We start from the raw sequence: 21,807 nt of genomic DNA, 5'->3' as shown, positions 1-21,807 counted from the left end.
AATAGGGCGGTGAGGTGGGGGGTTTCAATGGCATCTCTGACTACTACGGATGACTTATAGGAAACAGGCCTGTCTTGTCTGAGAGAAAAGGTCAAGATAAAAATAGCAGTGGCAGTTCTGATAGTTCCTCATAGGCTGTTCATTTATGACATTAATAATCAGGTGTTTCATAAGCGCAGAGTGTGTGACTGGCCTACATAAAGCTAGACCTCAGTCAGTACCTATCATAAGTACAGCAGTGCTGTCTAGAGCATTCTATCAAGAAGACATCTTACCCTTTTAAGTACAGATGTTGTCTTTTACAGGGCCCATTGTTACAGTTTCTAGGCGGTGCTACAAGTATATGTCAAACTGGTTACCATCATACAACTTTACCTCAAGTAACATGTAGCTAGCGAGCGATTTATGTAGTAAAACATTAATACAATTTCATTTGTGATGAGTCGAGCGGCATCGCAACGATGCACATGCTTACCTTTGTAGACGACGTCCCATCGTTCCTCACATTCGTTGTACTTAATAATACAGCCAACTCAATGAAGAGTAGAGTGTTGCTAATAACATGCAGTCTGAACTGCAACTAAACTTGCAGACAACTTTCGCTTCATAAGATCTTACTAACTATTGGCACCACACCACAGTCTGCTACTGTCTGATTAACTTCCTCAAAAGAAGCCTAGCAAAACACGTCAACGAAAGGAGAGATTACCTCCTAACCAGTGGTAGTGACCTCAGCCGGAGCCTTCTATGGAGCGTGGGCCTGCCAGAAAGCTAAGTGAACCATTTATCGAGTAACTCACAAAGCAAGAGATATTTTGTAATAAATGTAATGGTCTTAGATATACTGTAACAGATCACAATAGTACACAGTAGGACAAAATGAATACATACATAATTGCACTGTCAATAGATAACTATACACAAAGCACTTTTATGCTTGCCTTGAACACAACTTAAAGCAGCAATAGTCGTTATTAATACTATTACATACATATTGTTTCTCTTTGTTACGCAGTCACATTCTATAGACCGATAAAAAAAAAAGATTTAAAAAAGTAATGTGAACTTTAAAACATTTCGTGTATTTCATTGAACAATTCCAACATTTTTGTTTGTTTGTTCACTTGGACACTAAAGCATTGGCATCAAAAACATCAAACATGTTAATATATACTGATAAAGGACACTCTTAACAGATTCATTGAACTGATAAAAAAAAACTCCATATCTTCTCTTCTTGATTTTAAAGCAAACGTTAAAAGGCTCTGAAATAGAATATTACATTTACGCTAATGCAAACTATATGTGGACTACGTATTTGGATTTGAGTTCAAATGTCATCATCTTAGGTAATTAAAAACCTGATGCCGAGAGACAGGAATAGTTTGGCATACAGAACCAAATACATTGTCACATACAGTAAGTATGTGGGGAGTATTATCTGTACAGCCACATTTCTCAACCCAGACCCAAAAGACCCAAGGTTTTCATTTGTGCCAGTTACGCTTAAGTAAGGACAAGCAACTGAAGTCTCTTGACTACATACTTTAAATCCTTATAAATGAACATCAGCAGCCTTCACAGATCTGGGTTGAGGAATCCTGTTCCACCCTGTCAAGGACGCTGGTCGGACATGTGGGTTTGGAGGTGATGTCACAATGCAAGTTTGTTTCCTCAGAGCACATAGGCCAATGGCTTTGACCTCCGACCCCCTCTCAAGACCAGCAGCCTCCGTGGGGTCATAAGGTGGCGCTCTCAGGGCTTCTATTCAAACCCTTGTGTGTCTATTCCCCTTCCTGCATCTCTCTACCATCTTGAATCTCTGTTCTGGATGAAAAACAACAACAACAACAACAACAACGACAGGATGATTGAAGAGTGAGGCCTTCGTAGACACTGTGGATGACTCAGGTCCTGGATCTAACACTACCAACAAAGCACTTAGATGGACATCTCCATGCAAATGAACAAAAAGGCAGCTACCATTATACACTGATAAAGAAGGCCTCACTCTTTCTGATATTGATATTGATTGATGTCATGAAAATGACTCTAAACATGTCTCTCACACATATAAGCACAAGGTTGTTGTACACTACAGAAAACTACACTACATCACACAACACTAATTCCCTTTTGTCCTATACTCACTAATACTATCTGTTGTTTTTTGTTCTGACATGTTTGTTTGATTATACATTTCCACACCCATGCTCTGACAGAGCAAGACGAAATACAGAGGAGGAAAAAAAACACATCATATCCAAGTTTATTTCCTTTTTAGAGACGGGTTACAGTCTTTGAAGGCAATTCCACATTCCAATGTCCCGTCTCCTTAAGTTCATGTTGTGGACTGTTGTTTTGAACTCCTTCTGTGTGTCCAGAAGTAGCATTTCTTGTGCGGTTTAGTTTCTCGAGTGTCTTTTCTCTCAACTGTGGGTAGAGACATGTAAAGCCCAGAGTGATGGGCCATAGCCATGCAGAATCATGCGTGTTGAAGGGATAAATGTGTTTGCTCTGATTGGGTTAGCGTGTGCTTAGAGATCAGGGGGTGTGGCCGGGGTCAAGAAGTCACCATATAGTCACCATGGAATGGGCAAGGAGATGCAGGTGTTGAGGATCAGTGGGGGGGGGGGGGGGGTTTGGGGAGAGAGGAGAAGGGGGTGTTCCTTTCATCACTTGCCGGGGGTTCATCTGGACGTCCCTCCAGTGGACAGGTGGGGGGGAGGGGCCTTACGAGGAACTACTGCTGGTCGTGGTGGAGTCCTGCCAACGAGAGGAGAGAATTAGACAAAGGTGGGAGGGACATCCATGACATTCATAGCCTTGTGATTGGGCCAGACCCTGACATGTCTCATGCAGCCGAGGTCTGTCACTCAGACAGGTGCTTCAGGCAAAAGGACAGAGAGGAGGGCAGGGGATGGTCCGTGAACATGTCGTGTTGGGGGGGGGGGGGGGGGGGGGTGGGTGAGGCTATCAATGAATACCATGCTCCAGGACTACGTGAGGGAGGGTGGTTGCTAAGTAACAGGGTGCTTAGTTTCATTTTGCGTCCCCCTGCGCGGAGAATTAAGATCACAAATCACACTGCAGCATACAAGAAGTCACCGGAGTCATCACGTGATCTTGTCTAACAATCAATCACTCACAAACAGCACAGTCTAATCCAACACACAAACACACAAACACACAATCTGAAATACAATAATGTGCCTAATCTGCTTTAGTGATGGGACTAAAGGAGATGAACACAGGTTAATATCACATGCACAGGAGGACAGTGTAAGAGCATATTGGCTCTGAGATGCAGGGGGACAGATCTTTTGTCCCATCCAAAACCAAAGTAGATTATGAAGTAGGTGTGTGTCTGTGTGTCCAGCCTGGTGTGCCAGGCCTGGGGGGGGGGGGGTGTTGGGGGGTATATATTGTTCTGTGGCCCCAAGGCCAGGTACAGGGCACAGGGACATGAGTGGGGGGAAAAGGGCACATCTTAATCCCCCTCCTTAATCTGGATTACCATTAAGGGCCTCTGTCAAACAGGCCACAGATTAATATCACCAGCAGCATTATGATTACTACTCTCTCTGATGTCCCATAAGGTCAAGCAATGCCATTATGACTCTCTTGATAGGAAAGCATCCACCAGGCATTGTTGTGGCAAGGCAGAAAGACTGGAAGAAGGTCTAGGGCAATAGGACACCACCACCGACACATCAGCATTAGAATAGTAATATGAAGTATATTGATTATGTGGTTAGAGCTGAGGGACTGGGGCCTTGAGGGAGAGCCTGTAAGATTGGCTTATATATGTAGGCTAAGGACTTGTTAAATTGGCCAAAGAGGATAATAGGTGATAGTAGACAGTATGTGTGTGTGTGTGTGTGTGTGTGTGTGTGTGTGTGTGTGTGTATTGACAACGTGACGTTTGTCATCAAAATCATAACTCCTTCTCCAAGAGGAAAAACAGGACATAAGAACAACTCCACCGCAAAAGAAAAGAAAAACACAAAAACAGAAACAGTCATTTGTGTATTGAAAACAGGGTCCGGGGTGGGGGGAGTGAGACTTCTGCGTACCTCCAGCTGCAGAGCGGACTTCTCTCATTTAGGATACTTTAGAACGGAGAGAAAAGAAACAGGCATTTCAATGGTCAAGTCAGTGTCAACATAAACACAAATGATATGCATGGTTTTCTATGGCTTTACTAAACTTCTCTAGTTAATCTTTTGTTTATTTAATTTTTTTTGTCAGAATCAGGAGACTTTGGTTTTAACCCTATGCCATATGCTCCAAAAGTCATATAACTCAACCAAAAAAACATTTTACAGCCAAACAAATGTAGAACAGGCAAAAAAACTGCATGGCAGAAAAACTGGATGATAGCCTGAAAAGAGAAAGATTTGGTTAGTAAACTGACAGCACAGAATTAAGCAATCCACACAAAAACCCACAGTCACACAAGAACGTGCGACGCACACACACACACACACACACACACACACACACACACACACACACACACACACCTCACTTATTCTGCACATACTTACCTTTTTAAAGGAACCATCCATACAAACAAATGAGTTCAACACAGGCCTGGATACATTATTAAAGTGTTATAACACGACATGAGGTCAAAGCCTATCATCATTGAATGCAGATATTGCTGAAATTGAGAGAGACAGAGACAGAAAGAGTGAGAATGAGAGAGAGAGAGAAAGAAAGAGAGAGAGACAGCCAAAACCAGCTCAACACAAGCACCCTGACCGCTCTCTCTCTCTTACTGCAGACCTTCCCCTGCTCTCTTTTCCCTCCTGAGTGACGTAACGCACGGAGAGCAAACCCCTGCAGCACAGACGGAGGAGCGGCCGCATTCACACTCTGCTCTACAGCCCAGTGAGGCCTGCAGCCTGCAGCCTGCCAGGCTGGCCTCACTGGGGGAGAAAGAAGGGTTGGTGTATTTTTGTTGCTGTGGGTGGAAACATTTGATGAAACGGATCTCAAGAAGGATGTGCCTTTGGAAATAAAAGCATATCAACGATGAGAAGATGGACACTCAAGACCTTAAGCTTTAAATAACCATCAATTGTCTTAAATCAATTTATATTCCGGCCTATAAAAGCTCTGTGAAATGCCCTGATCAGGCTGTACCAGATATAAATCACATGCTACCCTACCAGGTCATCTCCATGTGTTCACGTAACTCCAAAAAGTCATGCTGTGCAGCTTTGTGTGACGGAGGCCTTCAGTCACTGTGTTGAAATGTAGGCCACAGGACGCACAAGCTGCACAGCAACAACATCACTCAGCCTGTCACTCAATGAGGGAGGGATTCTGCAGCTGCTTACGGAGGTGCTAGAAGGACATTAACATGAATAAATCACAGGTGCCTTTCAGTGGGAAAGGGTTCGCGTCAGAAGGATTAGCTGGTCATGTAGACGGTGACCTGTTTTAGACTGGTAATGTGGTGGAAAGGGTGGAGTCATCTACACCTGACTATTATATCAACAGCAATAAAAGGCAGGGAAAATATGAATGCCTTAATAGGTTCGAAGTAAGTAGCTCACTTGATATGGCATGGCAGGAGTCTATGACGACATGGTGAACAGGATGTTACATGTTTACCATGTGCATTAAACTGCAGGGCTGCTTGTAATTAACCCTACGTTTTCATACGCAATCATCATCATCGATTCCTCTCAGAACCACGAACAATGCCCTGCAGTGGTTACTGATGGTCACATTGCTTGATACCATGGTAACTATGTTACCACCTGGGTTCCATACAGGGTTTTTTACAGTGTACTGTTCCTAATACCATATAACATCACCCTGATTGTGAATAAAAGTCCAAACATGATATTCCAGTCAAATATTTGTTTATTTAGTTTATCTCAACATGTGCACATTTAACCATCATACAATTTCCATCCCCTGTGACAGTTGGGAAGCCATCAACATCAGGAAAAGGAAAAGAAGGAAAGTTATAAAGAGGCCTCCAAATACTCTATGGTAAAGTAGATTACATTTTAGAATGAGGTTTTTTTGTGTGCACTCCAGGGAACTCTTAATAATATGTGATAGGTAATATTTCGATTTATTTTACACAATGTTATCAATTTCAAAGCCTTTCTCGAGTTTTATCCTTCTGCCATCGGAGTCGCAGCTGCTCATTTCTCCAGTTTATGTACGTACGCAAAGTGCTACTTGGATGACCGCACATTCTCCCATCGAGTTAGTTTTTTATGAATCCCAAAGTTTGCTTAGAAAGTGTGAGCAATCTTTATAAATACGCATTTGCCTTATCTTTGATTTAAAAAGATTTGGTTGAGCACTTAACGTTTATGACTGTGGATAATGAAAACGGCGTGTGAAGGGCTATACATACACAGTAATGTGTCATTAAATACAGCGTTTATAAAGGTTATAAAATGGATAGCAAATAGATGTCAATGTTGATTTATCGTCACACGTAAAAGTAGCTTTTGTCGTTACAGTGATAGTAGATATCGGCCTAATAATCTGAGGCTCAGGGCCTGGAAGAAATAGCGTTTGATACATGTTATTTTTCAGTAATCACTGTGAAAAAAAACGAAAGTCCAGCACGGTTTCAAATCGATAGGATTCTTTTCAATCAGATGGAAAGAGTGTCCTTACCTGCAGAGTAGAGGCCGCTGAGTCGCTGGTCTCTGTCAGTCCCGTGCTCCTTGGTATACTGGACACGATGTATCTGGAGCCCTTTGGTGCAGGCTGTCTGACCACCAGCTTTCCTTTCCTCGTCTCCGCTAGAAACAGACTGTACCAGTAGGCATCGTTGGAGACCAGGGTGGAATCTGCGATGGTAGAGTTCCTCTCGCTGATCACGCTGTTCCTACAGACAGGAGCCGCTTTGCTGGGCTTCGGTGTCTGACACTTCAGCACGATGGTGACCAATATGGTGATCAACAACAGAAACGACACCGAGCCCAGCCCGATCACCAAATACAGGTTTAAGTCTGAGAAGATGTCATATTCTAGAGGCACTTCAGTCATGTCAGAGTAGGCTTTAACAGCAGTCTCCACTGTTGACAGCTTGATGGTGACTGTAGCAGAGAGAGAAGGCTCCCCGTTGTCCTTGGCGATGACAACCAGCCGTTGGTGACGCAGATCTCTGTAACTGAACATTCTCATAGTTTTGATCTCTCCGTTGTATTGGTCCAGACTGAATAACGTGGCGTCAGTAACCTGTAGAAACTGGTATGTAATCCGAGAGTTCTGTACTGAGTCTGTGTCTATGGCTATCACCTTGGCGACCAGGGATCCTTTATCGGTGGATCTGGGGATCTTTTCCTCCACCACGGAGCCGTGCTCGCGCCACGGAGAGACTATGAGCGGGCTGTTGTCGTTCTGGTCCACAATAATGATGTGAACAGTCACGTTACTGCTGAGAGGAGGAACACCAGAGTCTCTGGCCTCAATGTGGAAGAGGAACTCCTTCTCTATCTCATAGTCAAACGTCTTTAGCGCGTAAAGATTACCATTCTCCGGATTGATGGAGAACAACATGGACATGGAGGTGTTCACTATCTCCTTCTCTATGATGAAATAAACTAGATACTGGTTTTCATGGAGGTCTGGATCAAACGCAGTGAGGGAACTTAGCAAGGCCCCAGGCGCGTTATTCTCCATAACAGGTATAGTATAGTACGTCTGGGGGAACTGTGGAACGTTGTCGTTAACGTCCAGTAGTTCTAAAGTCATAGTTTCATTGTCAGATAGCGGAGGGGAACCCCTGTCTGTTACCGTAAATGTGATGTCATATTCTGGGACCTTCTCACGGTCCAAAGGTTCTGAAACTATAAGCTCATAATAGTTTTCAGAGGACTCCCTCAGTGTGAAAGGCAATTTATCAGGAATATGAATATCAACTTTGCCATTTTCTCCTGAATCTTTGTCACTGACACTAACCACTGCTATCACCGTGTTTATTGCTACATTCTCCTTGATTGGACTCTGGAATGATTTAATTGATATTTCTGGGTGATTGTCATTCATATCTGCAACCAAAATAATTAATTTACATTGTCCTGATAAGGAAATTATCCCTTTATCCGTAGCTATAACCTCCATTTCATAAATCCTAAAATCCTCATAATTAATCATCTCTTTGACTGTGATTTCACCGTTATTCGAGTTTAAGGTGAATGTTTCTTGCGTTTTTTCTGATGTATAAAGACTATATGAATATACTATCTCCGAATTAGTACCTTCATCTGAGTCGGTTGCATTCAATTTAACTACAAGACTCCCTATTGGAGAGTTTTCCATTATATCTATCGTGTAGCTTTCTTTGTCAAACTTAGGGGCGTTGTCATTCATATCGAGCACGCGAACAATGATGCTGGCTGTACCGGAGCGCGGGGGGACTCCTCCGTCTACTGCCGTGAGTATTAGACCACGAACAGCCTGCTCCTCTCGGTCTAAAGCCTTTTTCAAAATCAAATCGGCAAATTTCGATCCGTCTCTTCCAGTCTGAATCTCTACATTGAAATGCTCACTGTCGCTTAAGTAATACGTCTTCACCGAGTTTGAACCAAAATCAGGGTCTACAGCATTGGTTAGCGAGAATCGTTCTCCTGCAGGTGTCGACTCAGATACATCCAAGTGCATTGTGTCTCTGCGAAACTGGGGCGCGTTGTCATTGATGTCCGTTATTTCCACTTCAATGTTAAACAATCTTATTGGGTTTTCAATCGTAACATCCATTTTGAGGAAACATGATGGAGTCTTACTGTTACATAACTGTTCTCTGTCAATCTTCTCTGCAATGATTAGCTCCCCCGTGTTTTTATTCATCTCCAGATACCTCTTATTGCCGATGACATCCAGTCGGACTTTACGTTTAGCTATGGTTTTCGCATCCAGACCCAAGTCAGTGGCTAGATTGGCCACCACGGATCCCTCCTCCATTTCCTCGGGAATAGAATAGTGAGTGACCGCAGATGCCGTGTTCAGGGCGGCAGAGAGAAGAATAAAGACCGAGACATACCTGCCAGATGACTCTGTTCTGGTATGCGACTTCATCTTTGGATTGATTTTCTCTGTGCGTAATTCAGAAAAACGAAAACGTCAAGGTAGTGGGGGATGTATAGCGAGAAAAGGAGATGATAGTTTGACGCTGTGACGATGGTGAGAATTGCATATCCTATAGCTCTGAATTCAGGACCTGCGAGCTGTCTAAACCAAAGAGGATCTGCCTCAGTGGAAAACTGTCATGGCGACTATGACATCATGTAAGAGTTCATTTGATTGGTAAGCAGCGACGCTTTGCGCATTTCACCAGTCATCACGTCTCTAGAAATATATTACAACTTCTTGGTAGAATTGTAATTGTTTGATATGACTTAGGCCTACATACATCGCATGGAATTCAAGCCAGCTTTAAGAAGGAAATTGCATTCTAAGTGTACTTTTTATAGCAGCTAAATTTGTTTCAGTCGTCGGCTAATTGATAACAATAAAGCATGATCGATGACTTCGTCTTATAGGGTTTCTTTGTAAAAAAAAAAAAAAAAATGTTATTAATTAATACCAAATGTGACTTTTCATCTCAATGTATAAATAAGGGATACATAAAAACACTGTATACTTCGATGGATGTCCCTGATCTTATCCACCTAATTTTTCTGGTTTTCTGCTCGAAATGACATGCCCACAGTGAATATAGAATATCTCCACAATCACAAGGGCCTTCATAATGATCTTGTTATCAAATGAAAGCTAACACCTGTGGAGTGGCTGTAGAAGTGTCAGAATCAAAATCTATGTTACTGTGTCAGAGTAAATATATATATAGAGCTAGAACATTATAAAACATCTCAAATTCAGTCTCCGCCTAAAAAAACAACAGCTTTTACAGTGAATATCACCTTGGAAACCTGATGACCAAGCCCAAATCATCTAGGAATCAGTACTCCAGGGTCTTATTAGTACTTGTGCCAAAGTCGATGCTAGTAATGTGAGCAAATGCAACTTTGTACCTGTTTTAGTACAGGTATGTTTAGGCGGACACCAATATGTTTAGGCCATTTGGAGATATTTTGGCACCGTCTTTGACCTTTGACCTTTCTCATGTATCAGATTTCTTTTCTTTTTTGGGGGGGGGGGAGGGATTTTTTTGGGTTGGCCGACCAATGGTATGGAAATTCGGCGTTGAGACCGGACATGACACATTCTCCAGTTGGAGAAAACTGGATGTGACTTAGGCCGTGTTTACCGTCTCGGGGAAAAAATGGTGGCATCGTATAGCATGCAAAGTTGTGAAAAAAATGTGATATCGATGGAGAGAATTGATCGAGGTAAGCTCTTTATATCACTTCGGATCCACCTGTGGGTCCGTTGGCTACTATGAGGTTATTAACACATACTCGTTAACAGACACCATTTGCATGTAAACTATTATTACGCACGGAAATCCAGCGCACGTCAAACGATTTTTGGCCTAGTTTGTTCTCAGATGACCACGTATTTCTTACCTGCAGAGTAGAGGCCGCTGAGTCGCTGGTCTCTGTCAGTCCCGTGCTCCTTGGTATACTGGACACGATGTATCTGGAGCCCTTTGGTGCAGGCTGTCTGACCACCAGCTTTCCTTTCCTCGTCTCCGCTAGAAACAGACTGTACCAGTAGGCATCGTTGGAGACCAGGGTGGAATCTGCGATGGTAGAGTTCCTCTCGCTGATCACGCTGTTCCTACAGACAGGAGCCGCTTTGCTGGGCTTCGGTGTCTGACACTTCAGCACGATGGTGACCAATATGGTGATCAACAACAGAAACGACACCGAGCCCAGCCCGATCACCAAATACAGGTTTAAGTCTGAGAAGATGTCATATTCTAGAGGCACTTCAGTCATGTCAGAGTAGGCTTTAACAGCAGTCTCCACTGTTGACAGCTTGATGGTGACTGTAGCAGAGAGAGAAGGCTCCCCGTTGTCCTTGGCGATGACAACCAGCCTTTGGTGACGTGGATCTCTGTAACTGAACATTCTCATTGTTTTGATCTCTCCGTTGTATTGGTCCAGACTGAATAACGTGGCGTCAGTAACCTGTAGAAACTGGTATGTAATCCGAGAGTTCTGTACTGAGTCTGTGTCTATGGCTATCACCTTGGCTACCAGGGATCCTTTATCGGTGGATCTGGGGATCTTTTCCTCCACCACGGAGCCGTGCGCGCGCCACGGAGAGACAATGAGCGGGCTGTTGTCGTTCTGGTCCACAATAATGATGTGGACAGTCACGTTACTGCTGAGAGGAGGAACACCAGAGTCTCTGGCCTCAATGTGGAAGAGGAACTCCTTCTCTATCTCATAGTCAAACGTCTTTAGCGCGTAAAGATTCCCGTTCTCTGGATTGATGGAGAACAACATGGACATGGAGGTGTTCACTATCTCCTTCTCTATGATGAAATAAACTAGATACTGGTTTTCGTGGAGGTCTGGATCAAACGCAGTGAGGGAACTTAGCAAGGCCCCAGGCGCGTTATTCTCCATAACAGGTATAGTATAGATCGTCTGGGGGAACTGTGGAACGTTGTCGTTAACGTCCAATAGTTCTAAAGTCATAGTTTCATTGTCAGATAGCGGAGGGGAACCCCTGTCTGTAACGGTGAAAGTGATGTCATATTCTGGGACCTTTTCACGGTCCAAAGATTCAGAAACTACTAACTCATAATAATTATCAGAAGACTCTCTCAGCGTAAAAGGTAAATGATTTGGAATATGTACATCAACTATTCCATTATCACCTGAATCTTTATCGCTGACACTAACCACAGCTATCACCGTGTCTACTGCTACATTCTCTTTTATTGGACTTTGAAATGATTTTATAGATAATTCTGGGTGGTTATCATTCATATCTGTGACAAGAATGGTTAATTTACATTGTCCTGATAAAGAATTGGCGCCCTTATCAGTTGCTATGACTTCCATATCATATATCCTAAAGTCTTCATAATTTATCATTCCCTTTACCGATATTTCACCGTTATCTGGGTTTAATATGAAGGTGTCTTGCGTTTTCTCTGATGTATACAAACTATATGAGTATATTATATCCGAGTTGGTCCCATCGTCTAAGTCTGTTGCATTTAGTTTAACCACAAGGCTTCCAATTGGGGAGTTTTCCATCACATCAATGGTGTAGCTATCCTTATCAAATTTGGGGGCGTTGTCATTCGTATCCAACACGCGAACAATGATGTTTGCTGTACCGGAGCGCGCCGGGACTCCACCGTCAACAGCGGTGAGTATTACATTATGAACAGCCTGTTTTTCTCGATCTAATGACTTTTTTAGAATAAGATCTGCAAATTTGGAACCGTCCCTTCCTGACTGAATCTCAATATCAAAGTGCTCGCTCTTGCTTAGATGATAGGTTTTCACCGAATTCGTGCCCACATCTGGGTCCACCGCGTTGCTCAGAGAGAAACGCTCTCTAACGGCAGTAGACTCGGATATATCTAAATTGATTACGTCCCTTCTAAACTGTGGTGCATTGTCGTTAATATCCATTACCTCTAACTCAATGTTAAATATTCGAACTGGATCTTCTATTATAACTTCCATTTTTAAATAGCATGTGGTTTTAGAGGCACAGAGATGTTCCCGGTCCATCTTTTCAACAATGTACATCTCTCCCGTTTCTTTATTCACATCTAGGTATTTCTTATTGGCGATTATATCTAACCGAAGTTTCCGTTTATTCAAAGTCTTTAGGTCAATTCCCAAATCTGCTGCTAAATTGGCGACAATTGAACCTTCTTCCATTTCCTCCGGAATAGAATAGTGGGTAACAGCAGACGCCGTTTTCAGGGCGGCAGAGAGAAGAAGAAAGAACCAGACGTACCTCCTCCATGACTGCACGCTGATGTACGATTCCATTGTTAGAATTGTTAAACCTACGCAACAAAGCACAATATCGAATAGAGATTACCACTATATTTAAAAATGCACGGAGGTCTTTCCGATGGTGAATCAAGATGCAGGTTATTTGTTAATCCATTGTAAACGATGGATTCAGAACCTGGGAGCTGTCCTGGGAATGTGTCTTTCTCTCCTTCTTCTGACAAACTGTCATGGCGACTTACACCAGTAGGTCTACATCAAGAACGAATGCGTTTTACTGGTGAGCAGCGACACTTTGTGCATTTCATCAGCACTTGCATTCCTAAATGTCATTCTGCAAGCTTGTGAACGAAACGCATCACAAAAATAGTTTTGTGTTCAGGCCAAGAGTTATAAAGGACTCGCAAATAAGGCCACATCATTTAATTCGAAGTTAGTTTGTTGTTGCTCCAATGGATGACGCAGTCGTACAGTGAAAACAATCGAGTTGTAATTTTAGTGGAGGTGATTTGGAATCACACTCCAGTGATTGGTAGCACCTCACATATTGTTTGACAAGCTGGGGCCATGCATACAGCACTTCCCTAAAGCCATTAGCCACCCTATACAAGCAGACCCTTAAGGTCATGGACCAGAAGCCCAACAGCACACACTACTGTACCATCCTAGACAAATGTAAATACCTTAGCTGGGAAGACACCATCAAATACAAAAACATCTGTCTCATCCATAAAATTCTGCATAACAAAGCTCCCCCCCCCCCCCCCCCGCTTAACTCTTTCATAAACCAGCGTGACCACAGCTTACGGCCCACCAGAAGCACCTCTCGTGGCGACCTTATAGTTCCATTCAGGAAAAGCACCTTCAGTAAGCAATCCTTCTCAGTGATAGCAATAGAAAACTGGAACTCACTACCCAACCAACTCAAAGACATACATACTTACTCCACCTTCACAACACACATGAAAGCCTGGCTGACACAGAACTATACTTGTCCTCATTAATCCCTCTCTGTGCTGCCTCCCCATAATGCCTTTTTTTGTATGTTTTGTTTTGTTTAATGTATTGCTGTTTATAAGTGCTTAATGTTATGTGGCCTGTAATTGTCCTGTGGCTTCTATGTGCTTGAAATGTCGCTGACCCCATAAGTGTGTATGTGGTGTTTGTTGTAGCCCCTTCAATCACCTCAGCTTGCTTACGTTTTTTGTCAAGTGTGATGTTGGGGTACCTTGTCTCAGCCACGTGTTCTTAGAATATTTAAATGTTTTATTTTAACTAATGACGTTACTTTTCAGGATGCCATCTTGCAATTGGCCGGGGACTTCAGCTGAAAATTAGCCGACTAGGCTAACGCTGCCTTTTTTACTGTATTTTATATGGTTCATGTATTTGGATTGTCCTCGATATAATAAACTAATAAACTAAACTAAACTAAACTGCCTGAGACTTCTAAGTCCAAATGTCCTCATTGGGCATGGAGGTGGTCCCTTGGTCTAGTCAGTGGTATACGCGTAGGTTTGGCATGCGTGGATGGCGTGGGTTCGATCCCGGCGGTTAAAGATGCCATATTGAAAAAGTGTGAAACAATAATGATTAGAGAATTAATTAAGCCATGGTAAATATACTGCTGATATACTCGTTGGTTTGCTCCAGAACCCGAAGCCTATGAACTCTATCCTGATTTTGTTCTGCCTTTACGCATTGAAAAGAAAAGAAAACGCCTAAATCAAAGCTATTTCAGGTCGTATGCTTATTTTGCATAGGGAGCCTTTCTTACCTGCAGAGTAGAGGCCGCTGAGTTGCTGGTCTCTGTCAGTCCCGTGCTCCTTGGTATACTGGACACGATGTATCTGGAGCCCTTTGGTGCAGGCTGTCTGACCACCAGCTTTCCTTTCCTCGTCTCCGCTAGAAACAGACTGTACCAGTAGGCATCGTTGGAGACCAGGGTGGAATCTGCGATGGTAGAGTTCCTCTCGCTGATCACGCTGTTCCTACAGACAGGAGCCGCTTTGCTGGGCTTCGGTGTCTGACACTTCAGCACGATGGTGACCAATATGGTGATCAACAACAGGAACGACACCGAGCCCAGCCCGATCACCAAATACAGGTTTAAGTCTGAGAAGATGTCATATTCTAGAGGCACTTCAGTCATGTCAGAGTAGGCTTTAACAGCAGTCTCCACTGTTGACAGCTTGATGGTGACTGTAGCAGAGAGAGAAGGCTCCCCGTTGTCCTTGGCGATGACAACCAGCCGTTGGTGACGCGGATCTCTGTAACTGAACATCCTCATAGTTTTGATCTCTCCGTTGTATTGGTCCAGACTGAATAACGTGGCATCAGTAACCTGTAGAAACTGGTATGTAATCCGAGAGTTCTGTACCGAGTCTGTGTCTATGGCTATCACCTTGGCGATCAGGGATCCTTTATCGGTGGATCTGGGGATCTTTTCCTCCACTACGGAGCCGTGCGCGCGCCACGGAGAGACTATGAGCGGGCTGTTGTCGTTCTGGTCCACAATAATGATGTGGACAGTCACGTTACTGCTGAGAGGAGGAACACCAGAGTCTCTGGCCTCAATGTGGAAGAGGAACTCCTTCTCTATCTCATAGTCGAACGTCTTTAGCGCGTAAAGATTCCCGTTCTCCGGATTGATGGAGAACAACATGGACATGGAGATGTTCACTATCTCCTTCTCTATGATGAAATAAACTAGATACTGGTTTTCATGGAGGTCTGGATCAAACGCAGTGAGGGAACTTAGTAAGGCCCCAGGCGCGTTATTCTCCATAACAGGTATAGTATAGAACGTCTGGGGGAACTGTGGGACGTTGTCGTTAACGTCCAGTAGTTCTAAAGTCATAGTTTCATTGTCAGATAGCGGAGGGGAACCCCTGTCTGTTACAGTAAATGTGATGTCATATTCTGGGACCTTCTCTCGGTCCAAAGTCTCAGAAACTACTAACTCATAATAGTTATCAGAAGACTCTCTCAGCGTAAAAGGTAAATTATCAGGAATATGAATATCGACTATGCCATTTTCACCCGAATCTTTATCGCTGACACTAACCACTGCTATCACAGTGTCTACTGCTACATTCTCTTTAATTGGACTTTGAAATGATTTTATAGATATTTCGGGGTGGTTATCATTCATATCCGTTACTATGATAGTTAATTTACATTGTCCTGATAAAGAATTGGCTCCCTTATCTTTTGCTATAACCTCCATATCATAAATCCTGAAGTCTTCATAATTAATCATCTCCTTTACCGATATTTCACCGTTATCTGGGTTTAAAGTGAACGTTTCCTGCGTTTTCTCTGATGTATATAAACTGTATGAATATATGATATCTGAATTGGTGCCCTCATCTAAGTCAGTTGCATTCAGTTTAACTACAAGACTCCCAATTGGAGAGTTTTCCATCATCTCGATAGTGAAGCTTTCTCTGTCAAACCTAGGGGCGTTGTCATTAGTATCCAGCACGCGAACAATGATGCTGGCTGTACCGGAGCGCGTGGGGACTCCTCCGTCTACAGCCGTGAGTATTAAATTATGAACAGCCTGCTCCTCTCTGTCTAAAGCCTTTTTCAGAATCAAATCAGCAAACTTTGACCCATCTCTTCCGGTCTGAATTTCTATGTTAAAGTGATCACTTTCGCTTAGATGGTATGTTTTTAACGAATTAACACCAACATCAGCGTCCACTGCATTGTTTAACGAGAAGCGCTCTCCTACTGGACTAGACTCCGATATATCCAACTGCATTTCATCCCTTCTAAAATAAGGTGCATTGTCGTTGATATCCATGATTTCTAGTTCAATGTTAAACATTCGTAATGGATTTTCAATTGTAGCGTCCAATTTAAGAAAGCAATTCGCTTTAGAGGCGCAAAGATTTTCTCGGTCCATTTTTTGTAAAATGTAGAGATCACCCGTTTCTTTGTTCACCTCCAAATATTTTTTAGTGGCGACAACATCCAACCGCATTTTTCGTCTAGTCAACGTTTTCACATCGAGTCCCAAATCTGTGGCTAAATTGGCGACAACAGATCCTTCCTCCATTTCTTCGGGAATAGAGTAGTGAGTCACGGCAGCCACCGTGTTCAGTGCGACGGAGAAAAGAAGAAAGACCGAGACGTACCTTCTCAACCTCTGTGTGGATACATACGTCTCCATTGTTATATTTGCACTATGCGCAGTGCCGTCAACCCGAATGTGAGTCGAGAAAGCCACGGTTATGATAGTAAGTAATGGATAGAATCCTTCTCAGCTTTGTCTCAATAGCAAATAAAATAAAATGGTTCTGTTTTCGTTGAAGATGGATTCAGCACTGGGCGCTGTTCATTCAGCTTATTCACTGCTGTCATGACGAACTGTCATGGCGACTATGACCTCACAAACCATCGCTTATTATCTAGTCAACAGCGACACTTTGCGCGCGTAACAAGCCTGCACTATGTGCTCCTTTGAATTTACAGGCCTATTTGTGTACAAAATAACAATTAAAATACTAAAGATACATGCACCAAAATGGTTGATGTGCAGTTTAACATGTAGGTCTACTATATTTGATTTTGATACCAATAATGGCATCTGATAAGACCTACCTTATACGCCGGTAAAGTTTGCATCATGATCAAATAATACCATGACATCAAAACTGTCTCGACAAACATAGCACATTTGTATTGGAAGGTCCATAGGAGACTAGTAAATAGTTGTTTAGCTAATTATTATTTTTTGCGTGACACAATATGTTTTGCTTGATATTGATGACATACTGGTACAAGTAACGTGGCTAACGTGACAAGTGAAATACGATTATAACTTGCTGTTACGTCCACATGTGTCCTTGTTGTGTTTCCTTCCCTTCTGTGTTCTCCTCTATCATTCTCCATCCAGGTGTTGTCAATTGGCCAATCATTCCCTCATTCATCATCCCACTCCCAATCAGAAGGCTGCCCATCCTCCAATCAGAGGGCTGCCCGTCTGTTTAAATGCTCCTCCTTGTCTCCCATTGTTAGTCGACTGTTTAGTTGTGTTTTGTTTGTTAGTTTGTCGACTCTTAGCTTTAGGTTATTTGTTATTTGTGTTATTTAGTACGTATCTTTCCATTTTCCATTTAGTAGTTTGTTTAGATTAAGATTAAGTTGGTTGTTTGTTTATTTGATTTAGTATTTGACTATAGTTTATTTTCTATTTTTGTATTGTCACACACTAGCCATAGGAAACAGGCGTAGGTGAGATACCCTTGGGTATACATTACATCACGTAGCCTCATCTATGTTAAATACAGTAGGCAAAGGAGCGGCTGTCATTATGTAGAATTGTACACTGGTAGGGTCACACTTTATTCTTTTGTTTCTTTGGGTTGACACCGCTCATAGTCTGCCTGTTGTCCTATGGCTTGTGTTTTTGTACACCACCATTTGTTCATTAAATCATTGCACTTTAGTTCGTTCGTGTTGTGCCTTTTATTTAGTCGTTTCCCTCCCACACTACAAGTGGCAGCGTACGTACACCCTTTATGTTACGGCTCCCCCCTACACCCCCTAGACGTAGAGCCATAAGACCTGGGGTTCGTAACACTTGCTCAGTTTTCACAATGTCCTCGTTTCTGGGATGATGGGGAAAGCGACATAATTACCACTAGTACATTGTATTACAGTGCGATCAAGTTTAACAGCAACATGTCTGCATGCCAGTGTTACAGCGCTGCGCACTTGTTTGGGTATCTCCAATGACGTTCTACTTTATCAGCGTGTTATATGATCATCCAAGTGTGTCTTTCATTAAATGGGGAAAAAGAAGATAGCTATTTACGCACGATGTGATATTGTTTAAAAAGTCGTATATAGGCTACAGACAACATACGTAAAGGGTGCAGCGTATATTCGTTTATCTTACCTGCAGAGTAGAGGCCGCTGAGTCGCTGGTCTCGGTCAGTCCCGTGCTCCTTGGTATACTGGACACAATGTATCTGGAGCCCTTTGGTGCAGGCTGTCTGACCACCAGCTTTCCTTTCCTCGTCTCCGCTAGAAACAGACTGTACCAGTAGGCATCGTTGGAGACCAGGGTGGAATCTGCGATGGTAGAGTTCCTCTCGCTGATCACGCTGTTCCTACAGACAGGAGCCGCTTTGCTGGGCTTCGGTGTCTGACACTTCAGCACGATGGTGACCAATATGGTGATCAACAACAGAAACGATACCGAGCCCAACCCGATCACCAAATACAGGTTTAAGTCTGAGAAGATGTCATATTCTAGAGGCACTTCAGTCATGTCAGAGTAGGCTTTAACAGCAGTCTCCACTGTTGACAGCTTGATGGTGACTGTAGCAGAGAGAGAAGGCTCCCCGTTGTCCTTGGCGATGACAACCAGCCGTTGGTGACGCGGATCTCTGTAACTGAACATTCTCATAGTTTTGATCTCTCCGTTGTATTGGTCCAGACTGAATAACGTGGCGTCAGTAACCTGTAGAAACTGGTATGTAATCCGAGAGTTCTGTACCGAGTCTGTGTCTATGGCTATCACCTTGGCGACCAGGGATCCTTTATCGGTGGATCTGGGGATCTTTTCCTCCACCACGGAGCCGTGCGCGCGCCACGGAGAGACTATGAGCGGGCTGTTGTCGTTCTGGTCCACAATAATGATGTGGACAGTCACGTTACTGCTGAGAGGAGGAACACCAGAGTCTCTGGCCTCAATGTGGAAAAGGAACTCCTTCTCTATCTCGTAGTCAAACGTCTTTAGCGCGTAAAGATTACCGTTCTCTGGATTGATGGAGAACAACATCGACATGGATGTATTCACTATCTCCTTCTCTATGATGAAATAAACTAGATACTGGTTTTCATGGAGGTCTGGATCAAACGCAGTGAGGGAACTTAGCAAGGCCCCAGGCGCGTTATTCTCCATAACAGGTATAGTATAGAACGACTGGGGGAACTGTGGAACGTTGTCGTTAACGTCCAGTAGTTCTAAAGTCATAGTTTCATTGTCAGATAGCGGAGGGGAACCCCTGTCTTTAACGGTGAATGTGATGTCATATTCTGGGACCTTCTCACGGTCCAAAGGTTCAGAAACTACTAACTCATAATAATTATCAGAAGACTCTCTCAATGCAAAGGGTAAATTATCAGGAATGTTAATATCGACCACGCCATTATCACCTGAATCTTTATCGCTGACACTAATCACTGCTATCACCGTGTCTAATGCTACATTCTCCTTGATTGGACTTTGGAATGATTTTATGGATATTTCTGGGTGATTGTCATTCATATCCGTTACTATTATTGTCAATTTACATTGTCCAGTTAAATAATTGGCTCCCTTATCTGTTGCTATAACCTCCATATCATAAATCCTGAAATCTTCATAATTAATCATCTCCTTTACCGATATTTCACCGTTATCTGAGTTTAAACTGAACGTTTCTTGCGTTTTCTCTGATGTATATAAACTGTATGAATATATTATATCTGAATTGGTGCCCTCGTCTAAGTCAGTTGCATTCAATTTAACCACAAGGCTCCCTATTGGAGAGTTTTCCATTATATTTATATTATATGTTTCTCTGTCAAACTTAGGGGCGTTGTCATTAGTATCCAGCACGCGAACAATGATGCTGGCTGTACCGGAGCGCGCGGGGACTCCTCCGTCGACAGCAGTGAGTATCAGATTATGAACAGCCTGCTCCTCTCGGTCTAAAGCCTTTTTTAGAATCAAATCTGCAAACTTTGACCCGTCTCTTCCTGTCTGAATTTCGATTGTGAAATGGTCACTTTCGCTCAATATGTATGTTTTTACTGAGTTTGAACCAACGTCTGGGTCCACTGCATTGTTAACCGAGAACCGTTCACCAGCCTGGGTTGCTTCCGATATATCCAGATCTGTGTCCCTCCGAAAATGGGGAGCGTTATCATTAATGTCCAATATCTCTATCTCTATAAAGAATATGCGTTTTGGGTTTTCAATTATAGCCTCCATTTTTAGATAACAAGACGTAGATGACTTAGAAGTGCAGATATACTCTCTGTCAATCCTTTCTACAATATACAGCTCTCCCGTTTCTTTGTTCACGTCCAGATATTTCTTATTGGCTATGACATCTAACCGCATCTTCCGTGTACTTAATGTTTTCACATCCAAACCCAAATCTGCGGCTAAATTGGCGACGACGGAGCCTCCCTCCATTTCCTCGGGAATAGAATAATGAGTAACGGCAAATGCCGTGTTCAGAGTGGCAAAGAAAATAAAGACCGAAACGTACCTTCTCCATGGTTGTACCGTAAAATGCGCCTCCATTGTTGGCATGTTATGTTCTCCAATATGTGCAATGCAGTCAGCTTAATTAGGGTCAGAGTATAATAATAAGCAACAAGACAATATCATAACACGTTCGCAGTTGTAAGACGAGCGAGTGCAATATAATCCTTTTTTCCGGGAGAATTCAGAACCAGGAGCTGTCCACTCTGTGCATACCGAGCCTTCCTTACTGTGATGAACTGTCATGGCGAACATGACGTCTGAGGAATACTTTTTAACTGGTCAACAGCGACGCTTTGCGCATTAAACGAGCCTGTTCTCCAAATCTCTATGATTTAGTCGAACTGTACATGTACATTCAAAACTGGATAAGGATTACAACGTGTAAAGCACCATTGATTGTATTAAAGGTTTTCATCAGAGAAGAAAACATTTGGTCGTCAGACGACGGTTTCCTATGGTTAGGATCAGGATTAGTTTTGGGACAAAGGTTTTTGGTAATGTTTGTTGATCCTATATTAAATTGATTATTAAAAGCAAATATCAATCGAATTTTGTCATTACATATTGGCCCGACTGATACGCGCCACTGCTTATGAAAGAGAGTTTACACTTTAACGCACTTGGTGACTGTTAAACTCATTGATATGT

General features: G+C 42.9%; 3 protein-coding genes across 3 annotated transcripts; all 3 read right to left on the bottom strand.

The window, feature by feature from the left end:
• Window positions 1–2,733: 2,733 nt before the first annotated feature.
• Window positions 2,734–9,030, bottom strand: LOC308152223 (protocadherin alpha-C2-like; the record flags this gene model as incomplete). The annotated part of the gene is made up of 2 exons (XM_080525147.1): window positions 6,658–9,030; window positions 2,734–2,766 (listed from the first exon to the last, which is right to left on the bottom strand). Exons 1-2 carry the CDS (start codon window positions 8,947–8,949, stop codon window positions 2,734–2,736), a joined length of 2,325 nt encoding a protein of 774 aa, XP_080381273.1. The 5' UTR covers window positions 8,950–9,030.
• A 1,379-nt stretch (window positions 9,031–10,409) lies between these two features.
• LOC308153809 (protocadherin beta-16-like) lies at window positions 10,410–12,917 on the bottom strand (the record flags this gene model as incomplete). The annotated part of the gene is made up of 1 exon (XM_080526998.1): window positions 10,410–12,917. The coding sequence occupies one exon, from the start codon at window positions 12,915–12,917 to the stop codon at window positions 10,410–10,412; it is 2,508 nt and encodes an 835-aa protein (XP_080383124.1).
• A 1,714-nt stretch (window positions 12,918–14,631) lies between these two features.
• Window positions 14,632–21,162, bottom strand: LOC308153808 (protocadherin beta-16-like; the record flags this gene model as incomplete). The annotated part of the gene is made up of 2 exons (XM_080526997.1): window positions 18,793–21,162; window positions 14,632–15,729 (listed from the first exon to the last, which is right to left on the bottom strand). The coding sequence occupies exons 1-2, from the start codon at window positions 21,082–21,084 to the stop codon at window positions 14,632–14,634; spliced, it is 3,390 nt and encodes a 1,129-aa protein (XP_080383123.1). The 5' UTR covers window positions 21,085–21,162.
• Window positions 21,163–21,807: the final 645 nt, after the last annotated feature.

The sequence above is a fragment of the Nansenia antarctica genome (genome assembly GCF_963989245.1).
Source record: "Nansenia antarctica genome assembly, chromosome: 3".
NCBI lineage: Eukaryota > Metazoa > Chordata > Actinopteri > Argentiniformes > Microstomatidae > Nansenia > Nansenia antarctica.
Note: the sequence above shows the minus strand (reverse complement) of the source record. Positions and strands in the feature narration are given on the sequence as shown.